At 38.1% G+C, this 17,433-nt stretch overlaps 1 protein-coding gene across 1 annotated transcript in view; it reads left to right on the plus strand.

The window, feature by feature from the left end:
- Positions 1 to 254: 254 nt before the first annotated feature.
- LOC114054150 (ras-related protein Rab-2A) overlaps positions 255 to 17,433 on the plus strand; it is a 108,602-nt gene continuing 91,423 nt past the window's right edge. Inside the window, exon 1 of the mRNA XM_027877297.1 lies at positions 255 to 358. Within this exon, the coding sequence (XP_027733098.1) occupies positions 313 to 358 (46 nt within the window). The 5' untranslated portion in view covers positions 255 to 312. The remainder of the gene's footprint in view (positions 359 to 17,433) is intronic.

Genomic DNA, 17,433 nt, shown 5'->3' on the forward strand with positions numbered 1-17,433 from the left:
GAACAGGCGGGGGAGGCCGCTCCTCCTCAGTTCCTCCGGCAGCCGGCTCTGCTGCTGCTCTTCCGGGTCGAGGTCTGGGGGCTGGGCTGGGCTGGGCTGGGTAGGGAGGTACGTCTCGCCTCTGCCGGCGTCGTGTCGGCGATTTCCCGGCTCCCTCGGTCTGCGGACTCCGCGCCGTCGCCACCACTGGGCTCCTGTTCTGGGCGGCCTCGCCGGCGTCTGGGATCTTGAGCAGGGCCGGGGTGAGGAGCCGCGGCTCGGGGGGGAGGCGGAGGAGGAGCCGTGTGCCGGGGGCACGGAGCGGCCGCGGCCATGGCGTACGCCTATCTCTTCAAGTATATCATCATCGGCGACACAGGTGAGTCGCCCGGCGACGGGTGGGCCGCGGCCCCCGGAGCCCCCCGAGCCGCGGGGCCGAGCGCGATTGGCGGCGGGTGCCTCCCTCCCCCGCCTCCTGCCTCTCCGCCCTCTCCCCTCCTCCCGCCGCGGCTCCATTTCCGCAGTGCTGGAGCCGGTGACGTGGGCATTGCGAGCGACTGTTGCGGCCTGGCTGCCGGGCCCCCACCCCGCCCGGGCCCAGCCGCGCACCGGGCCCCGGGCGGAGGCCGCGGCGGCCACGTGTGACCACCGAGGCGGCTGCCACGGGTTTGGGCCCGGCCGGGCCGGGATCGCTCGGAGCCCCCACCCCTCCTCCGCCAGCCCCTCCCCCGGCCTAGGGACAGGTACAGGGGCCGAGACTGGCCCGGTCCGGAGGCTGTTGGCCGCTTGGGTATTTTTTTTAACAAGAAAATAATTTTCTGTGACTTTAATAATTAGGTCCAGGCCTGCTACTGCCGTTCCTAGGCCGGGAAGGCTTCGGAGCTTTCTCGGGGAAAAGGGAGTGGAATAGCCTTTTACTCGCATCTTGCTTAAGGCCGCGATGGTTTTGATCTTAGGACCCTGGAAAACCCTTTTGAGGTCACCAGTGTCCAACTGGGTCCTGAAGATCTTTCCTAACTGCTGGCAAGTTACCGCAAACGGTCGCCGCTGCCAGTTGTAGTTTTTTGTTTTTGCTTTTTGTATACCAATCATACTAATGTGTAAAAGGAATACTAGGACTTAGGAAATACACCATATCTTAGATATTTAAGCCAGTTATAGGTTTTTTTAAAAAGTTTTTACATATCAATCTTATTAATGTGTAACATTGGAATACTAGGATTTGGGAAACATACCGTATCTTAGCTATTTAAGCAAGTCCAATTCTAATTCAGAGACTGAATAAAATTCCAGTGGCACCCTATCACCGTAGGATCAAATAGAAAATCCTCTCTGTGTTCAAAGCCCTTCATAAGAGACCGACCACCTACCTTTCTAGTTTTCTTAGGTCTTACTCTCTACTCCCCCACCCCCATACTTTGCTGTCTAATGACATTGGCCTCCTTGCTGTTCCTTGGACAAGACACTCCATCTTCCGACTCTAGGCATTTTTCACTTAGCTGTCTCATGGCTTGAGTTCTCTCCCTTCTTATCTTTGTCCCGAGGCTTCAAGTTCCATTTAAAATCTCACCTTTTACTGGAAACTTTTTCCGATATATTTCAATGCTATTGCATTAAGAATCCCCAATTCATCCTGTATAGATTTTGTTGGTACATAGTTTTTGGCATGCTACCTTCCTCTTAAGACTGAGCTCCTGCAAGGCAGAGAGTAGGTTTTTTGTTTTGGTTTTTTTTTTGCCTTCCTTTATATAGTAGGTGCTTAATATATGTTTGTTGACTATTAAGTCCTTGCTATATGTAAGCTGTTGTTGCTATACTACCAAAGAAAAAAGTTCCTGCCCTTAAAGAACTTAGGTTCTCTTGGGCTGACCCAGAAGGTAATTTATGGGAGACCAAACTTGCGTTTGAAGCAGATAGAATCTTTAAGTGTTCTGAAAATTATACGTCGGGATTTGTTAGATTTATTGTATCCGAAATCAGTTCACTTAATACTTTTTTTCTGGTATTGTTTTGAATCTAATAATAAAACAGCCTTGTTCAGGTGTTAGTTAACTTGGTGTTACAACTTCAACTATTAATATACCAGAGTCTGATTTCAGTGGTGCTCTTGCATAACTTTGGACATATTCTTGCAACTGCCCTTGATGGTTGCACTGATGATGTGGCAGTACTTAATAGTAAATTCACCAAAATCACTTAATTGAATAACAAGAGGCACTAAAACACTGGTAGAATTCTCAGGTTTTTAAGGGCTATGGGAAATAAATTGTTTTCAGTTTAGTATGCTAGATAATTCAGTTTCCTGGATTTTTTATTTGGTAACACATACCAAATTTACTTTGGCACACCTGAGTGTGGGAGAGGCGGAGCTTAGGCTGTCAACCAAGAATAGTCTGCCTTAGTGGACAGGGATGAGAACTAGGAACCTGAGAAGTCTTTGAAAATAACATTTTAGGTAACCAAGTAATGAAGAAAGTAAAGAGAGATAGCTGTGTGGTTGCCCTTGGAGAAAGGGATCTATCGTTAGAAGTGAGTTGAACTTATCCAAAGCAGCCCCCAAGCACCCTGTTTATTCCCACCAAAATCTTTTCCTTTTCCTTGAGCATTTAGCTATTAAAGTCAAGTGATTTTCATAAAGGGCAGGTCTCATTGTGTCACTCTGAATCAGTAAACTTCAGTGGTCACCTGTTCCCTTTAGAATCAGTTTAAATTCTATGTGGCTTTTAAAGCCCTTCACAACCCTAGCCTTACATACCTTTTGAACCTTGTTTGTGCATTATTCCGTTTCCAGCACCCTGCAATTCAGCCAACATTCTGCAATCTTACCTTTGCATGAGCTGTGCCTCATGCCTGAAATGAACTCTCTCCCTACCTTAACCTTGTTTTTTTCAAACTTCTACGAAGGACGCCCTTTTCTGCATGAGACCTTTCCCTAACTGCTCTAGTGCTTCCCCTTTTTCCTGTCATTACTTTGTGTGTATATAGCATGGTAAGGTGGTAAAAAACAAGTTCAGATTTCACCTCTGACATACTTTCTATGTCACTTAACTTCTCAGTTCCCTCAGTTAACTTTCTAAGACTAAGTTGCAAAGGTGTTAGTCTTCCTTGATCAAAGGAGTTTTCTCACCTGCAGATTCCTTGTACCAGTGAAATCAAAGGTCCAGCCCCTATCCCTTATCTGTATATATGCTCTCTTCTCTGATAGAATATAAACTCCTTGAGAGTGAAGAGCGTTTTATTTTAGCTTTTGTATCCCGCAGAGCCTAGCATAATGTCTGGCACTAGATAGACACTTAATACTTATTGATTATGCATGCCCAGACTGTTGCTGGTGTTGCAGTTAGCAAGCATTATGTGCAGGCATTGTCCTAGGTGCTGTCTACACAAAGGCTTCAGCATTTAGGTTCCTTCTGTATGTAGACTGCTATGGTAGGGCACTGGGAAGTTGCAATACACCTTAATCTTGCAGGTCTTGCTTATTGAATAAAAAGTAAAAAAAACTCCTTAGCTCGGTTCCTCCTTAGCTGCCTGAATCTTAATTTCCACTTAATTTGCACTACTCATGGTATTTCATAAGAACAGAGGTTTTTTGTTTTGTTGTTTTTTAGGCAATAGGGGTTAAGTGACTTGCCCAGGGTCACACAGCTAGTAAGTGTCAAGTGTTTGGTCAGAGGCCAGATTTGAACTCAGGTCCTCCTGACTTCAGGGCCGGTGCTCTATCCACTGCTGCACCTTGCTGCCCCAGAACAGAGATTTAGAGCTTGAATGGACCTTATTTATCTAGTCCAAATCTTTTTACAGGTTCATAGAGATTAAATGACTTGCCCAGGGTCACATAAGTAGTAAATAGCAAAGCCAGGATTAGAACTCAGATTGATTCCGAATGTATTTCTTTCTATTTGCACCATGCTCAGTCAGTTAGCTAGCCTTTATTAAGTTCCTACTATGTGCCAAGCACTCTTAAGTACAAGAATCCAAATACAAGTAGATAGCTCCTGCTCTCCCTATTTAAGATCCTTATGGATGAAGAATCTTGGTTGTGGTAGAGGAAGCCATGGATTAAGCCTGGAAAGGAATGCTTCTTCCACATACTGCCTTGTATTGTAAGTATTGAATATAGTAGGAGCAAGGAATGCATATGGTAGCAATCTGTGAAAAGAGAAGGTAGAGCCTGAGTTTCAGAGAAGTTGAACTTGCCACTATATACCAGTTTTTTGGTAGTACTGTTCAAAAAACATTGTAGAAATCCCAGTTCTGCTTCTGACTTAATTGTCTATAGTCACAAATTTCTTAATGCCCAGTTTCCTTGCCTATAAAGTAGATTTCCTCTACCCATTTTTCCATACTTTGCACGATGAAATAATTTAGATTATACCAAGTATTTTTAATCAAGATACTTGATTAGATAATAGAATCGAACTATTTATGATAGTTCTGATTATGAAACATTCTTGGACTATATTCACAATGCAGCACCTCAGGTTTTAGCTGTCATTATTTCTCTTGAAAAACATTTTAGGAAAATACAAGTGAATAGACTTGCATCTGGAAGACCTGAGTTAAATTTGGCTTAGGCCCTTATCAAGTCATTTAACTTCTTAACGTGCCCCAGGCAAAGTAAGGGGAGCTTTCAAAGCAAGAATTCCCTTCAACTAAATAACTTGTGTATATGCAGAATTGAAATTTTTATCCTCTGAAACTTAGGTTATCAGGTACAGAGAAATAGAAAAATTTGTGGAAACCTAGAATTTGTCCTCCTTGATGCAAAGAAGGGAAATCTGATGTGCTGTATTCTTTTTTAAAATACATTTTTATTGATGTCTTTTTTTTTAAACATCACCATAGTTTTTCCTTATATTTTTCTGCCTCCCAGAAAGCCATCCCATAGAACAAATAGTATTCAAGACAAAAAAAGGAAAAATTAGCATAAGGGATCAATATATTGAAAAAATCTAAAAATATATGCAATGTGCTATGCTTGTGAATTTCTCATATCCGCAGAGTGGGTGGGTTTAGGAATATCTTTTATTTCTTCTTATTCTTTTTTTTTTTTTTTTTTTTTGGTGAGGCATTTGGGGTCAAGTGACTTGCCTAGGGTCACACAGCTAGTGAGTGTTATGTGTCTGAGGCCGCATATGAACTCAGGTCCTCCTGACTCCAGGGCTGGTGCTGTACCCACTGCACCACCTAGCTGCCCCTATTTCTTCTTTTAAGCCATACTTATTCTTCATAATTTTGCAACATTCACTTTTGATTTTTTTTGTATTTTTTTCACTTACATTGTTGTAGTCTTTGTATTTTGTTTTCTTGTATGCTTACTTTTCACTTTATCAGTTCATGATTCTCTATATTCACCACATTCATTATTTCTTAGAGCATAGTAATATTCCATTATTTTCATGTACCACAGTTTGTTTTTTTGCCATTCCCCAATTGATGGGTTTGAGAAATGAAAGAGTTAAGTTTCCACATAAGTAGATAAGAAATCAGCACCGACAGGCTAACTTCTCTTTGGGGGGGGGGGAATAACACAATTCTAGGCACATAATGTATGTTAGGTGTGGGGCATATAAGGAAGATTGTAACCCAGAAGGATTGATACCAATCCTGATTCAGAAGGGAGGAGTTAGGCAATTACTAACTATAAAGATTGCTCTGGCTTCTTCTACCATTTGCATTTCTCTCCTTCCAAGGAGGTGCAGCCGCTTCTCGAGAGAATCAAAATGGCACACTTCTACCTCTTTAATAAAAAGTCTTTGAGACACCAGTCTTTCGAACTGAGTCTGGGGTCATCTTTATAACAATTGGCATCTCTACTGTCACAAAAAGTTCTGCTGTAAATATTTTTGGTATTTGGAGACTATCACTGGTCTCTTTGGAGTGTAGCCTAATAATGGAATAAAATGGATAAAAGTGTTTTGACATTTTAGTCAATTTATTTACATGATTCCAAATTACTTTCCATATTGGTTGTACTGATTCAATACAGCTTTACCAACAATGCACCTGTGTGCCTATCTTTCTACAACCCCATCCAACATTAATTATGTCAATCTTTTTTTGTTGGTAATTTGCAAGGTGTAAGCTGACACTTTAGGCTTGTGTTCATTTAATTTCTCTTATTATTAGTGATTTGGAGCATTCTTTCATGTGTTTTTTTTTCTTTGTTTTGCAATTCTTTTGAGAAGTGTTTGTTCATATTCTTTGACCACTTTTGGGTAATGGCTTTTTTCTTATATAATGTTTGTATTGCATTCTTAAGGAAGTTAGGAGGACTCAGTTATACTCTTGACTCTTATTATTTATTGATCTTAAACTTTTATTTTCTAGCATTTTATTTTCTCTAAGCAGAAACTGGAGCTAATTCTTGCTGTCTTTTAGTATTTTATGATGATTGTAGTATGTTTTAAGACACTTGGAGAAAAGCTGTGTGTAACAGTAAAGTTAAGAAAAGAAGCACTTCTCAACTAGAATTATTGATTCAGATGAAAAATGAGCAAATGAAAAATAAAATTCTTTTTATATATGACTCAGATATCCATATTTCTGAAATGTGCCATTTCTTGGATCTGATAAAATTGCATTATAGTGCTATTTAACTTTGAGTTGTTAATTTGTCAGCTTCTAAATATGCTATGAAAAATGGAAGCAGCATAGTACAGTAGACAGCTTTATCTGGAATCAGGAATCAGAGAGTTCTGAGTTCAAGAACCAGCACTGCACTCTGCACTTCTCCTTTCTGCTCTTTTAGATTCCCAGTCTGTAAAGTCTGTGGTTTATTAGATGACTTCTAAGCTAATTTTTAGTTCTAAACCCAAGATCTTTGATCTCATTGATATAGTCCTTTTTTTTTTTCCCAGAATGCAGATCACAACCTATTCATGCCTTTGTGCACCCTGTAGAACTCTTATCCATATCCTCTTATAAATTTTCCAGAGAATCCAACCAACATCCTTGGCAGCTTCCTCTAGGGCTCTTGATATTCTATACATACCAATGAAGCACAAAGATTATTCAGATATTGCCCCTTGACTGTCCTTTCTTTTCTTCTCATACATTTCTCTAACATCCTTTATGCCACTTTTCCTATGAAAGTCTTCATTTGTAACATGTTGCAGCCTGCTTATTCTCACCTTTGTGATGTTCTTTGGATGACTCTCAACTTTGACTCTCGAGAGACTCAGGTAGCCCTTGACTCAGATTCATACAACATCATTGGAAGAATATTACAGGTTAACAAGACGGGCCATTTTCCCAGGGAATAACCTGGGGTCATTAAAGTACTGCACAGTTTTCCAAATGTTGTTCCACTTACTCTATTCCTCCTATTCAGCTTTTGGTAAATCAATCAATAAGCCTTCTGTCCTAGTTTTTACTTTGTGACTGCCACTGTGCTAAGTGCTAGAGATAACAATAAAAGATTGAGAGAAATCCTGCCCTCAAGGAATTTACATTCTAATAAGGGAGACAATAGGTACATAAATAGGTGTATATAAGATACCTACTAAATTGACACCGGGTGACCCTGAGGGAAAGTCACTACCAAGAGGCCTCAGGCACTGGGAAAAGGCCTCTTCCAGGAAGTGGCCTTTGAGCTGAGTCTTGAAAGAAGCCAGGAATTCTAAGAGGTGTATATTATGTGGGAGAACATTCCTGGGATAGGTGTTGGGGGACAGCTAGCGCAAAGGTACAAAGATAGGAATTGGAACATCACGTGTAAGTAATAGCAAAGACCGGAAAAGGCCAAATTGTGAAGAGCTTAAATGGTAGAAGGTCCACTTCTTTATCCATGAAAGTATTATACTGAGATATATGTACTAATAAACTCATTCTTGACTAGCTTTCTAACTATATATATAAAAAAAAGTAAAAGATATTCAGTTCCTTCGTAGTCAGGCTTCAGCCTATGGTTCTAAGTTTATTGTACTGTACTGTTTTTCATTCACCTTTAGTTACAGCCAAACTGGCATACTTGCTATTCCTTACACACAACATTCCTTCTCTCATCTCTTTTCCCTTTGGAACTGTCCCCCATTCTTGTAATGTATTTCCTTCTCACCTCTACCTCTAGGTATAGTCTTTAATATTTGAGTCACATCCATTTTGAATTTATTGTGGAGTATAGTGTAAGATGTTGGTCTAACCTTAATTTCTGTCAGACTGCTTGATTAATGGTTTTTCCAGTAATTCATATCAAATAGAGTTCTTTCCTAAGTAATTTTACATTTTGTGTTTATCTAACACTGGATTATTGAGTTATTTCTGATTCTTTTCTTACCTAGTATGTTCCACTCATCTTTTTTATTTTTTAAACAGTATCAAATAATTTTAATGATTGCTGTTTTTTAATATAATTTGAGGTCTGAAAGTGCTTTTCCACCTTCAATGTTACATTTTAAAATTATTTCCCTTGATACTTTAGATTTTTTTATTGCTCCAAGTGAATTTTGTTCTTGTCTACTTCTTTAAAGTATCCCCTTTGTTAGTATAATTAGTTTAGCACTAAATCTATAACTTAAATTTGGTAATACTGCCATTGTTTTTATGTTGATATGGCCTAGCCATGAGCCACATATATTCCTCCATCTATTTTAGCTCTTTATTTCTCTAAGGAACATTTTGTAATTGGGTCTCTATAAATATTGAGTCTACTTTGGGTAAAGTGATTCCCAGGTATTTTATGCCTTTTGTAGAATTCCCTTTCTATTATTGCCTCCTACATTTTGTTATTGCTATGTAGGAATGCTGTTGATTTTGGTAGATACTACACTGGTTTTTTTAATTTTTCTCATCACATGAACTTTTAAAACTCCTGTATCTGCCCAAGTGCTTGCCATATTTTTCTTTCAGTTCCCTGATCCCTATTTTCCTTCTAAACAATACCACAGATATTTAAATTTATACAGAAGGAACATATGGAACACTCCAGGGTTGAGGAAAGGTGACTGAATTAAATTAGGCCAGGTTTGCTGTCACTCATCTGCATCATCCCTCTCAGAACTTTTCTTAACAATTCTCATACCGATGGATTATTCTGTAAAATATTTTAAGGGGCATTGCAATAGACTTACTCCTTGTTGCCCCCATGACAAAACCTTGACTACTATTTTCTTTATTGATTTTTTTTCTTAAAAATACATGACAGTTATAAGTGATTTTAATCAGAACTCATTTGACTTTAATGCTGACAGTAAAAATAGCCCAAATGACCTAGGTCAGTTCAGTGAGTTTTCTTTTAAAACTAAGATTCTGTGTTCTGTGAACCTCTGAGGCTTGACATATAACCTAAAGTAGCTATGGCATTCCTTTGTAGTTTGTTAAGAATCTACCATCCATATATTTATTTACAGTTTCTAAAAAATATATGTTCTGCCTCTGTTATCTCAGGATAATGAATTCTATGTGAAACAATAAAGGGTATCCCTAGCCATTTTCAGGGGATATTAGAGATGACTGTGAATAGTATACTTTGTTAAATATGCAAAATTAGACACCAACCAAAGGCAGAACTTTGGATTATGTGTTTCCTTAAATAGAGTGTCCCAGAGGTCTTAGTCTATTAAGGCTACTAAACTTAAAATCACAGTAAGAATTTTGGGACATCCTTTATTTAGAACTTTGGAAACAGAATCAGCTGAGAATTTTTACTTTATTCTGTCTCTAAGGGTGCTCCTTTGTTCTCTTGTTCCCAGATTTAGTAGCTAAGTCCACATTTATTCTATATAATTCATGATTTTAAAAAACCCATCTCTTTTCCACCACCATTCCAGACTAGATTTCTAATGTGGGCTTATGCCAAGATCTTACCTTATCAGGCCTTATTGCTGTTCTTCACATATGACATTCCATCTTAATGCCTTTTTTTTGTCCTCTTGCTTACAGTTCACTGCCTTTTCATCTTAATCACCTCAGACTCTCTAGCTTCCTTCAAAGATCATCTGAAGCACTAACTCCTAAGAATCCTCTCCTTTTCCTCCCAGTTGCTAGTGCTTGTCTCCTCACCTCAAATTTGTCTGTATTGACTTTGTTGATGCTTTCCCTTGAAAGAATGTAAGTTGCTTAAGGTTGAAACTGTTTGATTTTTTTTTTTTAATCCCCTCACCTAGAATATAGTAGGTGCTAAAGAAATCTTGGTTCATTTACTGATTTGATATTATCCCCTTGATTATTTCAAGTGACTTCACTTCCAAAATATATTTGAAGTGTAGACCAAAATGTATTGCTAGTACTAGTGCACTATGGTTTTGTTTATGCGAGAGTAAGATAATATTTTCTCCTTTGCTTCCAGTATCTGTGATGCTACCAGACCTTCTTGAATTCGTGTTTTCCGGGAAAGAGTTTATTGTAATTACTCCTAAGTCCCTTCCTGGATTGAAATTGAGAAATAATAAAAGGGCTGTGTTTATGTTAGCTACTGAGGTTTAGGATTACAAAGCATGTTGCTCAGGTAGTTAGTGAGCCATCAAAATTTTTTCTAATATGTTACACATTTTTCGAACACTTTACATGTGTCATGCCAATAAAGCAGTTTCTATGAATTATCATGAGTAATTTACATTGGTCCCTTAGTGTAGTGGACTATACTGTTTTTTTTTTAAATTTTTTATTGTGAATTTCATCATCAGCAAACATTTCAACACATGAAGAAAAACAAGAGGATTGTATAAGGAACTGACTTTTTGTTACAATTTATTAAGATAGTAAATTTAATAAGGTAGTAACAAATTTATGTTCTCTTGTATTTTTGTTTTTTTCTGTGCTTTTTAAATATATATTTTATTGATGCCTTTTTTCATGTCTATCACTGTCCAGTAACTTAGCCAGAATTCATTGTATAAAATTATCTATGCTGTTTCATAGTGCTTTAAGTATTTTTGTCTCTGGAAGATTATTTATGGTATTTTTAAAACATGAGGGCAAAAAAAGATATGTTTAGATTTAAAGCACCAGATGCTACATTTGCTTCAGATGCTAGATTACAGTAGTCTTTATTTTTACATACATTTATCATTGCTAGAAAGCAGAACACTTTTCATAAGGTGAGTTGAATTCTCCTTTATCAAAGAGCCGCGCCTCAAAGAGGCTTTGTTATTTATTACTTGGTACAACTAGTTGGTGGATTTTTCATCTTAGTTTGAGATATGTTGGTAAGGTTGTAGAATCCTAGAGCTGGAAGCAGTATTGGTTTTGGTTTTGGGGCTGGTGAATATGCCTAAATCATTCAGAACTAGGGTAGGCTGTTTGCTTAAAGATCTGGAGGAGTCTCCAGGTGCCACTCTGTCATGCTATCACCATGGGGTTTTTTGTTTTGTTTGTTACTTCTAAAAATTGTATGTTACATAGATTTAAAATTATTCCCCTACCACCAGAACAGTTAGAAAGGGGAAAAAATGCACAAAGCAACACTTACTTTTCTTCTTTTTCTTTTCTGAAGTGGGTTTATATGCTAGTCAGGTAGAATCAAGTTTTGGAAAGAACATTTGGGAATAGGGTCCGGAGAACTGTGCTAATGTTGAGGCTCTCCGTTTACTGTTTGACTTTAGACAAGTCATTTCACCTCAGCCTTGGTTTCTCCCTGTGTTATAAGAGAATAACACTTTCTTCCTGCCTCACAGCCTGGTCCTACTTCTTGAGGATTAGATGAGATAATATAAGCAAAGTATTCCATAAAAAAGTTTTTTTCTTTCTTTTTTTTTTTTTGTTACAGATGACATAAAAAGTATTCTGCCTATACTTGCATCCAAATGCATTCTATGCTTTTATCCAAATTACTACAAATTGCATGGGAGACTTTCATTTTGTTATTACATTCTACCCTTTGGGTTCAGCCATTCAGGTTTGTCTAAATGGATTATCATCTAATCCACATTTTTCGATGGGAATAGCATGAGAGATTTTCAAATATCTTTTTCTAAAATATAGGCAAACTTTATCTACAATATTCTAATCTCTTCCAGTTTAGTCCCCCAGAAAAAAAAAGGGAAATGAGGTTAGTCTGACTAGAACTGGTCTTGAAGAATCCATATTCTTTCTTTGTTATTACCACTTTTAAAAAATAAGTTTTTATTGATAGTTTCTGTTTCTTATATCACCATAATTATCCCAGGTAGCCCTCCACCTCCCTTCTCTCAGAAAGTCATTCCATATGACAAATAATATTTTTCAGAGAGGAAAAAAATAATCAGTACAACTGATAAATTTCTGAAAACATATGCATCCTGTAATACCCGGGAATCTCCCCCCTCCATGAAGGGTGAGTTGGGGGTGGCTTTTCATATCTCTTCTCTTGAATCCTGCTTATTCTTTATAATTTTGTTACATTGACTTTTGATGTTTTTGGCTTGTGGTTCTTTCAGTTTGTGCTGTTGTAGTTACTGTGTGTTGTTTTCTTGGCTCTGCTCACTTCACTCATCAGTTCAATAGATTTCTCTGTGCTTCTCTGTATTTTACCACTTCTTTTTACTGATCACTAACCCAATCCTTTACTTACACATTCTGGAATTTTGCAGGATTCAAAGCCAAGCACACCAGCCAATAGTTTACAGGTTCTGTTTGCTTCCCTTTGGGGGAAAATTGGCATTTGTCTTTCTCCAGTTCAGCAGTACTTCCATACCTCTTGAGCTTTCGAAGGTCACTTACTAGAAGTGAACAATCATTTCAGTTCTTTCAGTGCTCTGGGAAGTAGTTTATCTGTCTCTGATGACTAGAACTCATCAAGCTTCTAGGTACTGTCTTACTGTCTCCCTCAACTTGGTTAGCAGTCCCCTATTTAACTTTTTTGCTCTGTCTCTTCCAATCCAAATGTCACTGTTCTTGGGGGAAAAGAAGCAAAACGGGAATTACTTACCCTTACCTTCTTGCCTTTGTTCATTATCCAATCCAATAAACATTATTAAGAGCTTACTATGTGCCAATAATAGAATCATTCACCGTCATGAGCTGTAGTTCTAATCTTTGATCCTAGGGTCATAGATTTAAATTGGGAAGGGGCCTTAGAGGTCCAATCCCTTCATTTTAAGGATCAGGAAATAGAGGTTTGGAGGGTAAAGTGGCTTGCATAAGGTCACACAAGTAATACTTATATGTGACAACAGTTGCAGTGTTCCTACCACTGTACCGTGCTTCTTCCAGTACTTCTCTTTGCCTTACTTTTGTTTCTAGTCTTCATGTTAGCTTCAATGAATTATGTGCTTTCAGCATTCCTGACACTACTCTTAAAGGACTGTTCTAGCCTTGGGGGGGGGGGTGTTCATGTGTTCTTCCTGCTTCATTATTTGTCTTTGCTTCTTTTTTTATGCATGGCTGTAAAAAGTCTTATAAAAAATAGGGATTATGGCATGTTACATTTTGTCAAGAAGAATCTCTGTCCCAATTAGTTCTACCTAGCTACCCTGACCTTCCTCAGTTCTCACAGCACAATAGTATTCCATCATATTCATATATCATTTGTTCAGTCATTCCACAATTGATGGCACCCCCTCAGTTTCCAGGTCTTTGCTTATGCAAAAATAGCTGCTAGAAATATATTTTTTGTACATACGTTCCTTTTCCTCTTTTTGTGATCTTTTGGGAGCTATAGACATAGTTGTGGTATTGCATGGATTCACTTAACTGCTAACACACATCCTTTTAATAATTACATTCTGTAATTTTGCCAGGAATAAGCCAAGCGCATGTGCTTATATACTTTTTTTTTTATTGGACCAGCATTTACCTTTTCTAGTACTGTGGCACCTTTCCTGTTTTCCAACATCTTTCAGAGATCTTAATAGCTCAGAATTCGTATCTACCAGATTTGTTTAGCACCCTAGGATGTAATTCATCCGGGTCTAGTGTTTTGAATTCATTGAGAGCACCTAGATGTATGATCATTTCCTCTTTCATCTTGAGTTTCTACTCTAAAGCTGTTTTTATTTTAGCATTCCTAGTCTGAAGATCATTCTTTTTGGAAGAAAAAACAAGCAAAATAAGAATTGCATGTTTCAGTTTTTCTATCACTTTGTCCACTCTGCAATGGCCTTTCTCTTGTTTAACACCCTTCTTGCCCTCAGTGTAGGTATAAAAACAGACAAACAAAAAAGCCTGTTTTTGTTGTCTTTAGCATCCGTAGCCTACTTCAGCTCAACATAGAATTAAATATTCCTGACAGAGTTCTTACGGACTATGCTGCTCTTTTGAATCTGTCCTTAGTTACTTGCTTTTGTTTTCATCATCTTTGTGTATCCCCAGTACTTAGCACAGTGCCTAGAACATAGTAAGTACTTAATAAATGCTTACTGTTTATTGCTGTTCCTCACACGAGACGCTCCATATCTGTATTTCATGCATTTTCACTGGCTGTCCTCCATGTCTGGAACTCTCTCCCTTTTTACTTCCTGGCTTCCCTGGCTTTCTTCAAATCTCAACTAAAATGCCATCCTCTACAAGAAGCCCTTCTAGATCCCCCTTAATGCTAGAGTCTTCCCTCTTAATATTTCCAGTTTATTCTGTGTATATCTTATTTTTACATAGTTATTTGCATGTTGTAAATTCTGTGTATATCTTGTTTTCACAGTTTTTTGAATTTACAATCCATTAGATTGTAAGTTCTTTGAGGGCAGAAATTGTTTCTGCCTTTCTTTGTATCCCCAGCATTTAGCTTTCTGTGCTTTGAAGTCTTGTCTCCCAGAATGTAAGTCTTTTGTAAATCAAGATTGTTTTATACATTATACTGTTATTTGATGTCTTTTTAATTGGTTGCTTGAAACATGTCTTTTTTTTTTTAAATCTGAATTTTTCTTTGTCATTTATTTTCCTGTGTTATCCACATTGGTCCCTTTATGCAGGCCATTGAGTCCTATCTGTCCTTTCTCAGAACCCTTTGAAATCCGTTTTCCCCCATAAACTAGAGGGCATTACAGATTGTTTGGCCTTCTTCTTTATTGCAAACTCTATAGTGGAGAGGTTGGCCACATGCACCTGAGGTTCTTATTGTTTCTATTATTTCTGTTTCCAGTTCTTCATTGTTAGTCAGAATCAGGTCCAGAATAGTAGTTTCTTTTTTTACTTCTTCCACCTTCTGAAGGATGAAAGTATAATTAACACAACTTAGTGTTATCAGCTGTGTTTTTGACTGAGGGTGCTCCAGCTCCATGTTTTTCATCTGCTTAGACTCATCCAATTCTTCTTCCTGTCCAGGGGTTTTGTGGTACAAAATCATTTCTTGTTTCTACTTTCATTGATGCCCTTTCAAATATTTCATACCATGTTTCGCCTTTCTGGTTCCTAGATTTCCACACCTGAATATATTTTATTAGGATGTCAAAGAAAAAAAGTCAGTACTATACTCTGCTAACATAATTCAGAAGTCACTTAACAATAGTCACTATTCCATTCCTTCCTTAACCACTCCCCTCAAGGTTTGAAAGAATCTCCTTCCTATGATCAATATGGAAAATCCTTTCTGAATGGAGAATGTTGAACCATAATCTAATATGGGGAAAGAGGAGAGTGCTGTCAGATGGGTCAATACATCAGTCAGCAATAACTTAAGTGGACGAAAAGTATTCAGAGTTTTAAGTTTGGTCACCTCCACTTTAATCCATTTCTTTAAGAAGGGTGTTTTGTGTGTCCCTTTCCTCCCCTTTTCTTCCCCCCCCCCCCCCCCCCCCCCCGCAAAGCAGCAGAGGATAAGTCTGGAAGTGAATTTTAGCCTAGAGAAATATTTATTCATAATATTTCTAATTGAAACTAAAATGAAGTTTTTAAAATGCTGCTCCTTCCCCCCCCTTTTCTGTTTTGTTTTGTCTTGGGTGGGGAGGTAGGGGGGTATTTTTGTTACGTTCAGTCAACCAGAAGGCATTATTTATTAATGTCTTACTAAGAGCCAGGTACTCTAGTACTGAGGTTAAGAAGGTGAAAAATGAAATAGTGCTTTACTTTAAGGAGCTAAGGGAAGATAAGTTGTATAGGGTAGTGTTGGCCCAGTAAGGATTACATCTGAGTAATCACTGTGATGAAGAGTTGATCCTTTGGGCAGTCAGCTGACTTTGACCTGGCAGTTGTAGGATTGATTTGATATCTGGGCCCAGGGCAAGATGTGGGAGAGCACAATCCTCTCACCTGCAAGGCAGATGAAAAGATGGCCTAGGTTGCTGGATGGGATGTGAATCTTGGTATCTGGTCTGCTGTAGGCTGGCCAGACCTATTAGGCTAAGTAATTTGATATTCAAACTACCTCTGACTTAGAGCAGGAGTTTCAAAAGCTATTTGGAAGAACTATCTGCCATCCACTCTCTCCTAATATGTGAAGGATGATGGACCATAAGAAACTATACTAATTTCAGAAATAATTCAGGATCCTCCCCCATACAGGTATAAAGAACCTGTATAGCTTATTACACTCTAGTTTGAAATCAGTGTGCATTTATTAAGTGCATACTATGTATTACCTTGGTGGGAAAGACAATGAGCTTCTTTTTGGACATGGCTACAGGATATCCAGTTTGAAATGTCCAGTAGATAGTGTTACAGTGATAAAAATGGGATGTCTTTTAGCTGAATGGATCATAGATCGCAAACAAACACTGCATTCCTCTTAGAGCAACTATTCAAACAAAAGCTTCAAGTTTATTTAAGGCAATGAAAAAATTGAAATGAAGTGGATAGTGAAAAATACTGCAAGTGTTGGTTCTGTCACTTTAAAAATAGGGTTCAATTGTGTAATGTTAAAATTAACAATGCAGTGATCTAAGATGATACCAAGGGACTCGTGATGGAAAGTGCTGTTCACATCCAGAGAAGGAACTATGGGATCTGAATGCAGATCAAAGCATTCTATTTTCTCTTTTTTCTTCTTTCTCAGGGTTTTTCTCTTTTGTTCTGATTCTTCTTTAACAACATGACTAGTGTGGAAATGTGTACGTGTATAACCTATATCAGATTGCGCCATGGAGAGGAGGGAGGGAGAAAAAATTTTTGGAACTCAAAATCTTGTAAAAGTGAATGTTGAAAACTATCCTTGCATGTAATTGGGGGAAAAAATAAAACACTATTAAGTGGGAGAAAAAAAAGAGAAAAAAATTAGCGGAGTTATAGCCAGTGCAGATGAGGACCTGCAAGCTAAATGTGCTGATATTTTGAAGAAAGTGGTCAAAGAGCCTGGAGTCATTGGTCTACAAGTTTTTAACATGGATGAAACAAGCTTATTCTGGTAAGGGATGCCTTCAGAATTTACATTGCTAAGAAAGAAAAAATCAATTTAGATTTAAGTGTTTAAAGATTGCCTAACACTTTTATTGGGAGGTAATGCAAAAGGGAATTTAAAATTAAAACCAATGCTTGTTTATTTGACTTGAAATTCTTGTTCTCTGAGAAGCTAAAACCTTTAATTGTTTGAGTTATAGTCAAATAAAAAAGCATGGGTGACTTTCCCAGGGCACTGAGATTAAGTAACTTGCCCAGGGTTACACAGTC

Source organism: Vombatus ursinus, unplaced genomic scaffold, assembly GCF_900497805.2.
Source record: "Vombatus ursinus unplaced genomic scaffold, bare-nosed wombat genome assembly UNPS02014812.1, whole genome shotgun sequence".
NCBI classification, from domain to species: Eukaryota; Metazoa; Chordata; class Mammalia; order Diprotodontia; family Vombatidae; genus Vombatus; species Vombatus ursinus.